Below are 15,860 nucleotides of genomic sequence, written 5' to 3'. Positions count from 1 at the left end.
CTCTTAGGAAAGTGAAATAGAGCCCTAGACAACACTTCCCTCCCCCCACTACAACACCCAAACCCCAACCCCTTCCAGCCTCTCTAACCCTTTCACATAATTTCTCACTATCTACATCATACAGTTCACAAAATATCAACACATGCTCCACAATTTCCTCCACTAAACACTCATCACACAGACCTGTTTCATGTCCCCCTATCATCCACAACATGGCATGCAAACATGTGTGTCCAAACTGTAGTCTACTCCACATAACTTCCTCTCTCCTACATCCCATACTCCCCACCTCTTCCTTTACTGACCGGTGCACGCGATAAAATAGCCTTCCCTTACTACTAGCATACCACTCCCTTTGCCAAAGATCGAGCCCTTTTGCCCAGATCAAGGACTTGACTTCCCTGTGGCCCAGTGGGACCTGAATATCTACCCCCGCTCTCCTCACAGCACTCTTAGACAAAACATCAGCCTTCTCATTGTCCTCCACACCCACATGGGCGGGAACCCAGCAAAAGCTTACCCCCACTCCCATCCTCTCCAATCCCATTAACAGCACCATCATCTCCACAAACAAGTCTTCCCTATCCGACCTGCCTGTCTTCACACTACTCAACACTGCAGCCCAATCAGAGCAGATCCCCATTCTGAGTGGTTTCACCTCCTCCACCCATCTCAAACCTATAATCATGGCCATAAACTCAGCTGCATACACTGGCACATAATCAGTTAACTGCTTATATACTCTAACATTGAAATCTGGGATATACACCCCTGCCCCCACCCTACCACTGACTGTATCATTTGAACCATCTGTATATATCCTTAAAAATTTATAAAACCGATTATCTACATATCTCTCCACACACCGTCTCACGTCCTCACCCCATTCTCTCCTGCCCTCAAACATGTCCACATCTACAATTGGTTTCGGAAACAGCCACAGAGGAACATTCCCCCAGTCCATATTCTACCACCTTCTGGCCGATTGTCCACCCGTACGCCCTCTGCTTACCCACTCCTCGCTCCCAGCATTCCCCAGTTGCTATGACCACAGAATGTCCTTCTGAACTCCCTTTCAACCTCGCCCAGTATGCTAATGGAGTTTGTCCCGCCTTATCCTCAGTGGCAGTTCCCCACTATCCACCTACAATGCCTCAGCAGGTGTCGTCCTGAAGGCACCCACACACAATCTCAGGGCCCTTGACTCTATGCTATCCAGGCGCTGTAGTATCGTTTTGGCTGCTGATCCATATACAAAGCACCCATAATCCAAAGATGACCTGATCAATGCCTGGTACATATACAACAGTGTTTATCTGTTCAACCCCCAATCATATCCTGCCCCTGCCCTCATGAGGTTCAGCACCTTCCTACACTTAATTTCAATATACTCAATGTCTCTTCCACGTAAGCCTCTCATCAAACCACATACCTAGATACTTAAACTCAGACACCCTACCTACTGTATATCCTGACTGTATATTTGCAGCCTAACATCTTTAACCTTCCTCCTAGACTACGCCATAAAGCAGGACTCGGCCACAGACATCCTAAACCCCCATGTTAGAAACCAATCTCCCACAACGTCTTGCATCTTCCTCATTAGGTGCACATCATTTTTAAACCTGTATAGTATCTCTGGTAGTGTGATTTTCACGCATTTCTAAAGCAAATACAGTTATATGGTTTATTACCCTGAATAAGCATTGTGGTGAAATACGCAGACAAACTAATAAGCATCGTGTTGTTATATATTATCATAATTGATGATGTAGCAGTCAAGCCAAGCTGTTTAAATTGTATTAATGTATATTAATTGCCAGTGATGTTGGTGAAGGTTTTTAGAGAGTAGACCAGTGCCAAGCTTTTATTGCCCATTGTTATGTTGGTATACAATTGCCTTGCGTCCTTGAGGGCCATCACAAGAACTCAGTTGCTCCTTTAAAGGCCTAAAAATAACAAACTATAGGAACTATTTTATTTTTTATTCATAAGTCTATGTGATTTCATGTGGCTAAAGGGTTGGGTCTGACTTGACATGCATAGAACCGAACAATAGGGCCACATACTCACATTCCAGTGGTTAGCGGTAGAAACTGCACTAGAGATCCTGCTTAGAGTCCAGGCTCTGTCGCAGCCGGCCGCGACCGGGAGACGCATGGGGCGGCGCACAATTGGCCCTGCGTCGTCCAGGGTAGGGGAGGGTTTGGCCGGCAGGGATGTTCTTGTCCCATCGCGCACTAGCGACTCCTGTGGCGGGCCGGGCGCAGTGCACGCTGACTCGGTCGCCAGGTGTACGGTGTTTCCTCCGACACATTGGTGCGGCTGGCTTCCGGGTTAAGCGGGCACTGTGTCAAGAAGCAGTGCGGCTCGGTTGGGTTGTGTTTCGGAGGACGCACGACTCTCGACCTTCACCTCTTCCGTTTCCGTACGGGAGTTGAAGCGGTGGGACAAGACTAACTACCAATTGGATACGACGAAATTGTGGAGAAAAAGGGGGTAAAATAGCAAATAAATACAGACAACCTGAAAACAGTACCCTTTATTTGAAGCTGGATTTAAACAGAGACCTGTCATAGGCTGTAGGCATCTGATCTCAGCGTCAATCAGTCTTCTGCTGAAATGTTCCTGAATTTCCAATATATCTCCACTACTTACAGACTCCACCCTAATAAACTTCCTCCACTGCATAAACTGGCATTCGGTAAGCCTGGTATTTTGTTTAACTTTCATTTAAATCTCCTCTGAGAAAGTAAAATAAATATCTCAGGCAGGAACCCAGGCTATTATTGTGGTTTCCGGCATGTAAATGTCCAAAAGTGGCATTAACTCCAGGGAGCAGGTCACTGTGCTCTTCATGGCCTGTAGCCTGTCCTCTAGACATCAAGGTCATCATCAGGATCCTCCTGGTCATAATCATCATTGGCATCAGGCTCGTATAGGATCCGTCCTGAACCGGGGCCCGGGTGCAGAAGTGCTGACTTCCTGGAAGAAGACAAAAATGGGGAGTTCGATAAACACTTCAGACAGTAGCAAGGCAGCACAGTAGAAAGACAGAAAAGTAGCAAGACAACATGGGTACTCCTGAGTGGCGCAGTGGTCTAAGGCACTGCATCGCAGTGCTAACTGTGCTACTAGAGATCCTGGTTCGAATCCAGGCTCTGTCGCAGCCGGCCGCGACCGGGAGACTCATGGGCGGCGCACAATTGGCCCAGCGTCGTCCAGGGTAGGGGAGGGAATGGTCGGCAGGGATGTAGCTCAGTTGATAGAGCATGGCGTTTGCAACGCCAGGGTTGTGGGTTCGATTCCCACAGGGGACCAGTATAAAAAAATATGTATTCACTAACTGTAAGTCGCTCTGGATAAGAGCGTCTGCTAAATGACTAAAATGTAAATGTATGGGTAGAAGAAAAAAAAGGCAGAAACAAAATCTCACTTCTCTTTACTGAAGACGAAGGGAAGCGGCAGTTTTTCTTTGGCCTCTCTCTGTGTATCAGACAGGCGCAGGTTAAAGGTCAGGTTGGCTGTTGGATCCGCCTGGGGAAGGACAAGAGAATCATACAATACCATTGGCTTATTCCTTATCATTCTCACATTGTGCATGTCAGGAATCATACAGGTGTGCTACCTCAGATTCGTCTGTATTCATCGGTGTGTGTCCAGGATGACTGAGTTTGCTCTGTATTGTAACTGTCAGGTCCTCATTGATGCTGAAGATCTCCTCCTAGTAACAGACACACACTTAAAAATCAGCAGAAAATGGCCAAGACAGTTAAATTATTCAATTCAAACCAGCAGCACTCCATGCTCCACTCCATTGTTCTTACATCTTGCATAAGCTTGCCCGACTTGGTGCGTCTTGTTGTTTTGGCGACAGCTCCCAGTCCTCTGGTCCCTGGGGCCACGGTGATGACTGAGGTAGCCAAGTGGCGTATGCTTCCCACAGTGCCTCGCTGATGCAGGTCTGAGTGCAGCAGGCCAACTACTGCTTTCACAACTCCCCCTAAAGACGAGTGAAGATAGAGACTGAACTGGAGCCTCACAAATCAATGTACAACATGGCATCAATATTGATGCAATTGGAGAAACTTAGCTAACCTCTTTCTGCAGTGTTGAAATTAAATGGAGCTGGTCAATTCAGAAAGACAGTGATTATAAATGCCATGACAAACCTTTCTTGAGAGCCTGAAGTCTCTGGCAGACAGCAGCAGGGTCGTGATGCCTCAAAATCCATGACAGAGAGTCAATGACAAGTGTCACTGCTTTGGCCTGAGATGTTTGTTTGAGAAGAGTGCTGATGTCCTCTAAGGTAAACTGGTGGACCGTAAATGGTGAGTTTCCGGTCCAGCCGAGAGGGTCGGAGTAGGCATTGTGAAAGTGCAGCCTATATTCAAAGTCGGGGAAAACATGCGTTAGTTAACACTTGATCTCAAGAAATCTGCTAGTACTGTTGACTCCCATCTAAAGTTAGTTTCTTATTTGTTTCTAGTCACCTCTGTGCAGATGTTCTGTCCAGTCCATCATTGAGTTCCTCTTCACTAACCTCGAACCCCAATACATGGACCACTTCTTCCCTGAAACACAATATATTGGTATGACATTAGTGCACAACAAACTATATGAATACTAACTAGCAGTGAAAATACTCATGCCATAAGCGAGTTATTTACCGTTTAAGTGCTGTATTGATGCAGCTTTTCAGGAGGTGTCGACCAGAGTAATTAACAGAATCTGTCAAAGTAACGCAAAGGCAAACAAAAGCTACTTAGCTAGCTAATGTCAGTGGTTCTGAAAGCAATGACGAGTTTACCACCAACAAGTATATTTACCTTGTATCAAAATGAATCCTCCCGCTTCTGTTCCTTGCAAAACTTCTAACAACATATTACAGGCTAAACAGCTTCCTAGCTGCCCAGATAGCTAGCTAGCTAGCTAGCTAACGTTGTAGCAAGAGTGTCGGTTACTACGTGTGGTTTCTCTTCATCCGCCTTCAAACATTGATGTTCCTCTACAAATCTAACAATTCTCATGACAAGCGTTTGTCAGCTGGACATAGATGGAACACCGACGTTTGCGTTTAGGAGAATAATGAAGTTGTGCGGTTGCATTCCATGTACTGGGCACGCAGTTCTTGTCAGAAAAACTCCATGCTCCAGAAGCATCCGGTTTGTAGCTCCTTTTGCGCTTGCGCCTGAGCATGATGCCGTTCTTGTCTATTTTTTGGTCATGACATCATTCATGCAGTAAATTAAACTTGATTGTTCCATGATTTATACGAGCATGCCTGAAAGATAACGTTGAAATGCGCATGGTCTAACTGACTCAACAACCGAAAATACGTATCTAAGTTAACTCGTTGATACTACTTTATGTATACCCCTCCGATGATCCCTGCAGAGGCCTAATGAAGGTTCTCATGGTAGATGCAGACAATTTGTTTTTCTTTGCACATGTTTTATGACATTGAAATTGATTCAGTAAGGGTCAACTTGTTCAAAATATGTCAAAAGTTTAGAATTTTATTTGACCACATTTTCTTGCAGATAGTGCTCGGAGAACAGGAATTAAAATCCTAGTTAAACTACAATGTAGTTTTACTGAAAATGGATGGTGTGGTGGCTGTGTTTGGTGCAATATATATATATATATATTTACATGTTTGCTATACAAATCACTGAGGTAGATACAAATACATTTTTATTTTATAAGAAAAATAAAGGAAACCTCAGGTGGGCGCAATGACACATGGGTAGTGTAGTTTTAGGGATTTGTTGTCCGTCCTCATTAAGAAGAATGTACACACATTAAACTACACTACCCAGCAAAGTGCAGAGCTGTCACTTCGTTGTGGCAACCACAAGGGGCTTTTGCAATCAGTTGACATCGCTGATGGCTCGAGGAGGCGCGCAAGGGGCGACACGGAGCAGACGTATATTTAGTCAAACTCTTGTCGATTGTTGCTCGTGTTATGGAAAAACGTAAACTTAATCTAAAAAATGTGTTACCTGAATGCGTTTTTCGTATACAATGGATGCACCTGCTACAGTTTTTCTCCGGTGACTTAGCTCGTTAGTTGGCTAAAGTAGTTTGATTGCCTGGATTATGTATGCAATAGCTGCTGTGACGAAGAAATTAGCTAATAGCTAGCTAGCTCTCTTGTTAACTAAACGGGCTAATAGGAATTATTGTTGCATTTTTTGTTGGTTAGCCCGGTACCTTGCCGGCTAAACTATCCAGAACACGAGCCAACAACTCCAAGAAATTCGCTTGTCTTCAAAGAGTGGTGTTGACCCCTCCGTTCTTGGCTAGGGCTTCTCCCACACAGTCAGTAGTCAAGTCGGGAGAAAAGCACAGAAGCTGTTAGCTACCTGGTAGCTACCATCACGGGCCTTGTTGCTGAGGCGACAATGCTTGAAATAATGTCTGAACACCAAGGTACGTTTAAAAGTGTCAGTTGACATAGTAAATTGATCTTAAGTTCATTGCTAGTTAGCAGACATTCTCGGTTTTGTTAAAATCCTCCTTCAGTGAAGCAACTGTTGGTTGTTCAATCGCCATGCTAGTTGGCTAGTGAGCTAATAAACTGTCTAACACTAACATTACCTGCCAGCTTACTAGTTAGCAAAGTTGGTTACATCTAACAGTCGATAACGATAGCTTGCATGGTTTTATACACGTAGTTAACTTTTTTATACAGTAACGATAACTATATAGGCTACTGTACCTAGTTAGCGTAACTAGTGAGTTAATGCTTGCTAACTAACCATGCCATTGGTGGCTAATGGTATGTTAACCGCTGGCTAGCTAACTAGCTAGTTAGTTCTAACCAAAATGAGCCATAATGACTGTTACTTTGCCAGCAAGCTAACCCGTCTTTAACAGCTAACTTTAGTTAGCTAGCAAACAGTGTTTGTTGGTTAGTTCGCTACTGTAACTAGTTAGCTAGATGCTGTTAGCTTCCTAGCCACGTTCAAAATTCAGGAGGCTCCCCACGCCATCGCAGCCGTGAGCTAATTGGCTCACAATGCATGTTTCACGTTTGTTAACTAACTTACTGGTAGCCAACATAGCCAGCCAGCTACCTAGATACGATCAAGTTTCACCACCATGGCTAACTAAATGGTCTTCACTTTGCGTCACCCGTTAGTAGTTATTGACCTGTTGTTGTGAAACTATCAAGACAACATTGTGGCTAGTTTGTGAGCAGGGCAGGTATTCACTCGTTTTAGACAACTAAACGTTAGCTAGCTAAAAAGGCAGTAAGTTATCCTTGCTGACTAACGTTGCAGCACGAGGCTAGCCATCAACTTAGCTAGTTTGCTACTTTTAGAATAGAAATGCGCCCAGCTAGGTTGCACACTTGGCGTTTTGAGTCATTGCATTAGCAAGCTAATGTTAGCTAGTTATCGCTATATTCACTAGATACATCGCCAGGCCGAACAAAAATAGACCCGCAGCTAGCTAGCAGCTAACAATACTTATCTGCCGATGGATTAGTGGAGATGTTTTTTTTTGTCTTTTTAATTTACGTAATGACTGTGTTCAAATCTGAACAGATTATAGTATAGTAATATTGTTTTCTTCTATACAGATTCGTTATTGAAGCGCAAAACGGATACCCTGGTAAGTAGACTTCTGGTGTGACGTTTAGTTCCCCGTTCTGAACCTGTTCACCATTTGTTGGTGTTGTATGCATGACTTATTAGCTTGGTTCATTTATGTGTGAATGCCATTAATGTCCGTTTGTTTTATCTCTTTAGCCTCCAGAGAGGAGAAAGAGGACCGTCGAAGACTTTAACAAGTTCTGCAACTTTGTCTTGGCGTATGCAGGCTATATCCCCAATCCTAAAGAGGTAGGTGAACTAGGCACAGCAGGACATAGTTACCCCTTTATTGATGTTGTGTTTATCTTTAATAGGGTTTGAGAACTTGCCACATTTTTATAACCCTATGCATCAAGTATTGTTTGTCCTGTACCGTTTTCCTTATTGTTCTTACACTACACCTGTGGCTGTGTAGGAAGGTCCATGGTCGCCAGCGTCCTCCAGCTCCCCGCACAGCTCAGGGGCGTCAGGGGAGAGCGGGGGTGGTGGTGAAGGAGTCGGCGGCAGCTCCGTGGGGGCTAGCTGGGGAGACGGAGGCAACGACCTGCACACCATCCACACGTTTGTCCGCAAGGCCCGCGCCAACAAGGGCAAGAGTATGCGCCGCATGCACTCCGATAGCTCCCTGCTGGACAAGATGCGCCTGAAAGACTCCCTGTACGACAGCCAGGCAGCCAGCAAGGCAGAGCGCAAGAAGGACAAAAAGCTCAAAAAGTTGTCGATGGGTTCTGCTATTGGCGGCGGGGGTGAAAGCGGGAGTAGCGGCGGGGAGAAGAGGGCCCGTATCAAGCGCAGCAAAAACCCCAAGCAGCCCAAAGCCCTCAAGAAGCTTAAGAGCTCGGCCACCCAAAGTGAGACAGACTCTGAGACGGGCCATGCCCACCCCGGGGAGTGCCCGGTCCGAGATGACCTGACAGTGCACGGGGTCTCCTCCCCGGGAATGCAGGGGCTGGCTAAGATGCAGGTGGAGGAGTCCAACCGGGAGGCGGAGATGAGCTCGAGTGAAGGCGAGACCTGGATCGCCGATGAGGACATCATGGTGGAGTCGGGTAAGTGATTTCATACTGACCACGCTGTGGACAAGGAAGCACAAATGTCTTTGAAGTGGTAAGCGTGAGTGCTGTAATCTCCTCACACAAGATGCATCACTTCAGTGTTAGTCAATGGCTGCAGTGTTGGCTGGTAATATGCTTGGCATGTAATTGATCAATATTAATGCACTGGTCTGTTCCGTGAGTTCTAAACCAGAGGCTCATACCTGGGGTGCGTTCAGCAGGACACAATGTTTTGGAACCTTCAGATAAAAAATATGGTATGTAGAACAACCATGCCTCTCTGACATGTAGAATAAGGAGTCACGTCAGGGAAAACATTGTATTTAATGAAACTATTTGGTAACAATTGGTACTTTCTGGAATTTGAGTCACCATGTAACCAATAAATAATTAGTGGGCAATAATGATGTAATGATGTAATGATGTAACGCTGTTTCCATGTAGTTCCTAAGTAAATAAGTAATTAGGGGGCGATAAAATAAAACCTCCACAAACAAAACAAACAGTTGCTGAAGCGCCTCTTCTCTTTGAAAACGTTTGCCCCCGTTAGGTGCCCACTGAACCCAATGCTACTTGTCCCACTATGATATGCCCCCTCTTACCTTCTTTTCCTCTCCCTCCTTCCCCACACAGGTGACGACTCTTGGGACTTAATCACCTGTTACTGCGGCAAGCCGTTTGCGGGGCGACCCATGATCGAGTGCAACCAGTGCGGCGTGTGGGTCCATCTGTCGTGCGCCAAGATCAAGAAGTCCAACGTCCCTGACATCTTTTACTGCCACAAGTGCAGGGACACTCGACGGTCGGGACAAAAGAAAGACCCCTAGAGTGAGAGGGGTGGGAGGGACTATATCCCTCCTATATCCCTTTTCTCTGTGTCCTACTACAACATCCAAGTTCTTTTCTGCGATGCCTGCAGCTGATTGTTAACCCTCACCTGGACAGCAACTGTATCGTTAGTTTTCTAGGTGTTCTTTTTTGACAATCACCATCCTCACTTATTCATGTAGGTTCTTTGTCGCGTTCTGCCTCTGTGAAAACTGGGCTAATACAGGAAGACATTGGGGGGAGATCTCTTTATTATCTGTAACATACAAAAATACTCTCTTGCTCAGTATTCTTACTAAATTGGGATTTTTTTCCCAATTTGGGATTTTTTTCATTGAAATGTTAGACCATACAGATATCCATCTCCTGTTTTTCATGTTAAGGTCATAGCATAAGGTGCATGACAAGTTATAGAGAATTATTTATTTAGGACATTGATGGGCAACTTTTCTGTCTGTCAATGTTCAAGGAAAAAAGCTAGTATTTTATAATGGTACTTTAACTATTGTGAGACCCTCTGCAACCAGTAATCAATGCAATGCGACTGATACACCATGGCACAGGCACAACCCCCTTCCTTCTCCGAAAAGAAAACGGATACTCCTGTTTATTTTTGTCCATAAGTTTCTCTTTTTAGTGGTAGAAGGGCAGCTCTTGTTTTGTTATTTGATTGTTTTTGTAGCTACTTTTTTCTCATGTAAGCTTTCGATTTGTGATCGTTTATACATTTCTTTGTCTACTATAACACTCAGTACCTGCTTATCACTGAGTGTTAAGCGCCTATGAGATCTCTCTTTGGATGTTTTCAGATTCAAACAAATACCAGATCAAATCTGAAATGTTGAATCTATTCAATAGAAATATGCAAAGACAGTTGGTGCTACGACAGTGCACGTTTTTAAAAGCGAGCCCAAACCAAACACCCCTTCTTTGGGGTGTTATTTTTCATTGGAAAGTGAATTGCTTTACAGTTTTGGCAACTGCTAAGAACCTGTAACTCATAAACTGAGGGCTGTGTCATGAAGATGATGCAGCCCATAACCAGAAGTATTTGTTGCTTTATTCACCCTTTCTGGTTTTTGTCAACAGACATCTGCTACAGCACAACTTGATTACTTTGAGTTCCCTCCGCATGACAATGGGGTCCTATGACTGCCATTTGGTTACGGTTTGACATGGCTACAGCCCTCAAATTCAATCTACAATGCTTGTTTTGTTTTTATTTACATTTTGTGTTGATCTTGTTTTTCATCAAGAGACTTCTGGTTTGGGAAGATGTCATTGTTGTTAACTGTCGTGGTGGAAAAAGTTGGAAAATTTTCGTTTACCTTGTGGAAGTGGCTCAAACATTTTTCCATGAATGGTTATAAAATGTATTTTTTATTTCTTTCATGTTATCATAATGTTTTGGTTAATTTTTCCAAAAACACTGGTTGACATTGCTCCCTAATCAGAATAACATACAAATCCCTTCCCCTCATGATTTTCTCAATTGAAAAACAAAGTTGACTGTAGGTGTACAGAAATATCAGTTGATATCGGAGTCGTGGACTCGATGTTGGTAGGTTTTACCTGTTTTTGTTGGTGGGAGAGTCATGTTTAGTCCCCAAAAAAGCAAATGCACTCTCGCCACCACCCTTCCCCTCGATTCTCTGTATATACCCTGTTCTTCGATGACTGTACATATGAAAGTGAAAAGAGAGGGGGGGAAAAGCCAAGCAAATGCTATATTTTTGGCATCTGATATTGTTTTCCTTTAACTGTAGCTTGAAAAATAAAAACATTTCTTTTTCGGGGGAGCACCTGTGTTGTCTCTTTCCAATATATGTAAAGTAGATATATTATAAGGAATGCATTTTATTGAACTTAGGCACACAGGATCTGTGTTTGTCATTGTACATACTTACAGAACCACTAGAGGGGGATCAGTCCCAAACATCTAAGTAGGTTAGTACAATAGTACAGCATCTTAAATAGAAATAAATAGTTATAACAAATGCCGTCAAACATATTTGTGGGAGTGAATCTTTACAAAACAACTAACCTTCATTATGAATTCTGATTTGGATTGAATACAAGACAGTGAAGTTAGCATTTGGATGATATTGAAGGGGTTGGAAGCTGTTATTGCTGCTCCTTCATTCAGCCTTCTGGTTCATCCTGCAATACAAATAGATACACAAGCCGGTTCACATTCTGGACAAACATCCCAATAAACAGATGGTCAGTCTATCCCTCCCTCCTTGTTCTGTGCTCTCACCTTTCTGCTCCGCTGGTTGTACATAAGGCCGCTTCCAATAGAATCCAGAGGAACTGTTGCCTTCCTCCTGGAATGACAGGAACAGATGGAAGAGAAAGATATTAAATAACTCAGACTGGACTTGTTTGTTTGGTAGCTAAAGTGATGCAAGGTCCACAGCACTGCAATGTAGCGCAACATTGTTACAATGTTACACTATTACATCAGTGGCTACTCCTTGTCTCAACTTTATGTCATCGCCCTCTCCTCCATTCTCTCACCTCTTGTCCTTGGGTTTGCGACGGTGGTCGTTGTGATGATGGACGGAGATGCGTTCCACGGCGGTTGATGTGCGTTCCATGGGGGTGGATATACGTTCCACGGCGGTTGATATGCGTTCCATGGGGGTGGATATACGTTCCACGGCGGTTGATATGCGTTCCATGGGGGTGGATATACGTTCCAGAGGGGAGAGGAAGGTGGCAGACTGGAAACGACGTTCTTCCCAATCCTGGGTCGTCTCCCCGGCGTCTCCGGGTGGTGAAAGGTTGGCGAGGTCAGAGAGCTCAGACAAGTGTGGGAAGAACTCTTGGTCCAGCCAATTCACGTCCTGTGGACATGGAGGGAGGGCATTTTCAGACAAGCAGCATACAATAATAACAATGCAGTTCGTATAATATGACTGATCTAGATTTATTTGAAACCTTTTTATTTTCATTGAAGTAGATACACCAGTCCCACACAAAGGGCAACTATCTATGAAAGTAATACAATAATGGCACCACGGTATTTCCAAGATTAAGGGTATTTGCTGCCACTATCCATGTTTAAACTGTTTAAGAAAAGCCACTGAGCATGTGTCATTTTCATACCCTTTTCTGTCTCAGCCTATCAGGCAGAAGGAAGGCAGACAAGTCTCCCAACATCAGGTAAAGTCCCAGGACAGCTATCATACACCTTGAGTAAAGCATCTGTGTGGCAGACAGAAAATATTATATTTCAGACATTGATCAACTTATTAGATGATGAGCATCGTTCTTTTGTTGACTTGATGAGTTGCGGAATAAGTAACGCAATCAAAATATACTGAAGTAGCTCAAATTCAGATATTACACAAAAACATACTAGTGAAAAAGTCAACGAAAAGAGTGCAACCAAAGATGTACTCACCTTAAGACTTATCCGTTCTGTGAAGATAGATGGTGCAAATTATTTAGTTCCTCTTGGTTGTTGGCTTCTGACTTCTCTGCAAACTGCTGGTGTTAAGGGTATTTGTAGGTATGCGGTTGGGGTGGGTTTATATTGGAGTAGGATGAAGGGAGGTGTTTAGGCTAAAGGGGTGTGTGTGTGGGAGACTATGGGACTTCAGACGTGACAATTATATCTCATATATCTCATGCCCGGCCTCGCCATGGCTGAACTTGGGGTCAAAGCTTTTAGGCGGTTCAGGACATTTTTTTTAATTGCACATACACGCACCCACATGCACACACATACACACACACACGCATACACACGCACACACACCACTCCACCACCCCTCACCCTCCACCTTCCTCTGGACTAAGGAAGAAAGATGAGGTAATGATTAGGCCATCATTGTGGATGGGATGTTACAGTTCATTGTTTACACTAGTTCCAACTGGTTCAGACTGGCTTTCATATGTTTGTGCTTATCAAGATAAGATTGGTAAAGATGTCATATTTTCTTTATATAAAAAAGACAACCTTATCTACATATCTTATATTTCACAGAGGGAAGAAATTAGAAAGGGCATCTTTATCTTGACATGATACAGTACTCAGAACAACTGTAGGCTATTGGGTTTTCCTGTGTTATCTTTACTATAGGACACTATATGACAATAGTGTTCTGAAGGACATGAATCATTGAGATCTATCGATCACTTGTAGAGTTCTCCATCCTACATTTACATTTTACATTTTAGTCATTTAGCAGATGCTCTTATCCAGAGCGACTTACAATTAGTGAGTGCATTCATTTTCATGCTGGTCCCCCGTGGGAATTGAACCCACAACCCTGGCGTTGCAAGCGCCATGCTTTACCAACTGAGCTACACGTAAGCCATCACCTGGTCTGTACTTTGAGAAGACAGACAGACAGAGACAGTGAGTGATATCATCAGATCAGATGGATGTCTATGCTGTGTGTGTGGCCAACTGGAAAACCTGACTACCTCGTCTCGCCTAATTTCAGCATTGGATTGCGACCTCCAACCACCCACACACTCTGCCCATACACACAGAGAAATACAAAACAAAAGGAAGACAGGGAACGAGGGAAGGAAGGACAGAGGGAAATAGAGGAGGGGGTCGAAGGGCATTGCATGGAGCGTATGCGTGGTCTGACACGTTTTCACTTTTCCTCTTTTCCCGCCCATGTCCTAATTATTTCTATTTCGGGGCACTACAAATAACCTAACATAAAGCCAGTGCTGATAGATCAACTGACAGGGCTGCCTGCTGAATGTGGGTCCTGCTAGGCCCGCCCGGGAGTCTGTCAACAGGGGCAGAGACTAGATAGGCAGCACTGATTACCTTAATTATCACAGAGCTATGGAGACACAACTTGTGGTACCGCTGGTCATTACCAGTGTGTGTGTGTGTGTGTGTGTGTGTGTGCGGTAGACCCATGCTAGACTCCTCCACCCAAATGTGTGTGATTGTGTGTGTGTTTAACTGTAAGTGTGTGTGTGTGGCCAGCATGACGCCCCCCTGCTTCCCCACAACCTGCTGCCCTATAAGTATCCGGGACGACAGTGTGTGCAAAATTTAGACCAAGAGCTGATAAATCACAGCAAGTGCGAAATTGTGGTGTAGGAGTCCTCCTCCTGAATTTTTTTTGACGTTTTATAATTCATTTCCTGCAATTCCTGCAAGCCCACACCCTTCCAACACAGAAAAGCTGCTTTTTAACATGCTTAATAAAACAATTTGGAAGGAAAACTATTTAACATACAGTGAGGGAAAAAAGTATTTGATCCCCTGCTGATTTTGTACGTTTGCCCACTGACAAAGAAATGATCAGTCTATAATTTTAATGGTAGGTTTATTTGAACAACGAGAGACAGAATAACAACAAAAAAATCCAGAAAAACGCATGTCAAAAATGTTATTAATTGATTTGTATTTTAATGAGGGAAATAAGTATTTGACCCCCTCTTTCTCTCAATCAGAAAGATTTCTGGCTCCCAGGTGTCTTTTATACAGGTAACGAGCTGAAATTAGGAGCACACTCTTAAAGGGAGTGCTACTAATCTCAGATTGTTACCTGTATAAAAGACACCTGTCCACAGAAGCAATCAATCAATCAGATTCCAAACTCTCCACCATGGCCAAGACCAAAGAGCTCTCCAAGGATATTAGGGACAAGATTGTAGACCTACACAAGGCTGGAATGGGCTACAAGACCATCGCCAAGCAGCTTGGTGAGAAGGTGACAACAGTTGGTGCGATTATTCACAAATGGAAGAAACACAAAATAACTGTCAATCTCCCTCGGCCTGGGGCTCCATGCAAGATCTCACCTCGTGGAGTTGCAATGATCATGAGAACGGTGAGGAATCAGTCCAGAACTACACGGGAGGATCTTGTCAATGATCTCAAGGCAGCTGGGACCATAGTCACCAAGAAAACAATTGGTAACACATTACGCCGTAAAGGACTGAAATCCTGCAGCGCCCGCAAGGTCCACCTGCTCAAGAAAGCACATATACAGGGCCGTCTGAAATTTGTCAATGAACATCTGAATGATTCAGAGGAGAACTGGGTGAAAGTGTTGTGGTCAGATGAGACCAAAATCGAGCTCTTTGGCATCAACTCAACTCGCCATGTTTGGAGGAGGAATACTGCCTATGACCCCAAGAACACCATCCCCACCGTCAAACATGGAGGTGGAAACATTATGCTTTGGGGGTGTTTTTCTGCTAAGGGGACAGGACAACTTCACCGCATCAAAGGGACGATGGACGGGGCCATGTACCGTCAAATCTTGGGTGAGAACCTCCTTCCCTAAGCCAGGGCATTGAAAATGGGTCGTGGATGGGTATTCTAGCATGACAATGACCCAAAACACACGGCCAAGGCAACAAAGGAGTGGCTCAAGAAGAAGCA

At 44.2% G+C, this 15,860-nt stretch overlaps 3 protein-coding genes across 3 annotated transcripts; 1 reads left to right on the top strand and 2 right to left on the bottom strand.

Moving 5' to 3' along the window:
- Nucleotides 1-2,527: 2,527 nt before the first annotated feature.
- elp5 (elongator acetyltransferase complex subunit 5) lies at nt 2,528-5,171 on the bottom strand. The gene is made up of 8 exons (XM_084164790.1): nt 4,830-5,171; nt 4,671-4,731; nt 4,494-4,574; nt 4,173-4,384; nt 3,828-4,003; nt 3,629-3,724; nt 3,437-3,537; nt 2,528-2,985 (listed from the first exon to the last, which is right to left on the bottom strand). The coding sequence occupies exons 1-8, from the start codon at nt 4,882-4,884 to the stop codon at nt 2,877-2,879; spliced, it is 891 nt and encodes a 296-aa protein (XP_084020916.1). The 5' UTR covers nt 4,885-5,171; the 3' UTR covers nt 2,528-2,876.
- Nucleotides 5,172-5,898: 727 nt separating this feature from the next.
- Nucleotides 5,899-11,287, top strand: LOC311132003 (PHD finger protein 23B-like). The gene is made up of 5 exons (XM_084165167.1): nt 5,899-6,435; nt 7,592-7,623; nt 7,761-7,853; nt 8,020-8,653; nt 9,293-11,287. The coding sequence occupies exons 1-5, from the start codon at nt 6,408-6,410 to the stop codon at nt 9,484-9,486; spliced, it is 981 nt and encodes a 326-aa protein (XP_084021293.1). The 5' UTR covers nt 5,899-6,407; the 3' UTR covers nt 9,487-11,287.
- On the bottom strand, nt 10,851-12,974 carry LOC311132004 (uncharacterized protein). Its single transcript, XM_084165168.1, has 5 exons — nt 12,897-12,974; nt 12,599-12,697; nt 12,008-12,336; nt 11,748-11,814; nt 10,851-11,647 (listed from the first exon to the last, which is right to left on the bottom strand). The coding sequence occupies exons 2-5, from the start codon at nt 12,695-12,697 to the stop codon at nt 11,630-11,632; spliced, it is 513 nt and encodes a 170-aa protein (XP_084021294.1). The 5' UTR covers nt 12,897-12,974; the 3' UTR covers nt 10,851-11,629.
- Between the last annotated feature and the right edge of the window lie 2,886 nt (nt 12,975-15,860).

This window comes from Coregonus lavaretus (genome assembly GCF_964263955.1).
Source record: "Coregonus lavaretus genome assembly, chromosome: 7".
NCBI lineage: Eukaryota > Metazoa > Chordata > Actinopteri > Salmoniformes > Salmonidae > Coregonus > Coregonus lavaretus.
Note: the sequence above shows the minus strand (reverse complement) of the source record. Positions and strands in the feature narration are given on the sequence as shown.

Bases quoted from the DNA above. Each gene is read 5' to 3' on its own strand.
- LOC311132003 (XM_084165167.1), top strand. From the start codon at position 6,408: ATGCTTGAAATAATGTCTGAACACCAAG. The intron at 7,624-7,760 runs GTAAGTAGACTT...TTATCTCTTTAG, and splicing joins AGCGCAAAACGGATACCCTG to CCTCCAGAGAGGAGAAAGAG. The intron at 7,854-8,019 runs GTAGGTGAACTA...GTGGCTGTGTAG, and splicing joins ATATCCCCAATCCTAAAGAG to GAAGGTCCATGGTCGCCAGC.
- LOC311132004 (XM_084165168.1), bottom strand. From the start codon at position 12,697: ATGCTTTACTCAAGGTGTATGATAGCTGTCCTGGGACTTTACCTGATG. The intron at 12,337-12,598 runs GTATGAAAATGA...CCATGTCCACAG, and splicing joins ATAGGCTGAGACAGAAAAGG to GACGTGAATTGGCTGGACCA. The intron at 11,815-12,007 runs GTGAGAGAATGG...CTGTCATTCCAG, and splicing joins CGCAAACCCAAGGACAAGAG to GAGGAAGGCAACAGTTCCTC.
- elp5 (XM_084164790.1), bottom strand. From the start codon at position 4,884: ATGTTGTTAGAAGTTTTGCAAGGAACAGAAGCGGGAGGATTCATTTTG. The intron at 4,732-4,829 runs GTAAATATACTT...TTACTTTGACAG, and splicing joins AGGATTCATTTTGATACAAG to ATTCTGTTAATTACTCTGGT. The intron at 4,004-4,172 runs GTTTGTCATGGC...ACTCGTCTTTAG, and splicing joins ACTTCAGGCTCTCAAGAAAG to GGGGAGTTGTGAAAGCAGTA.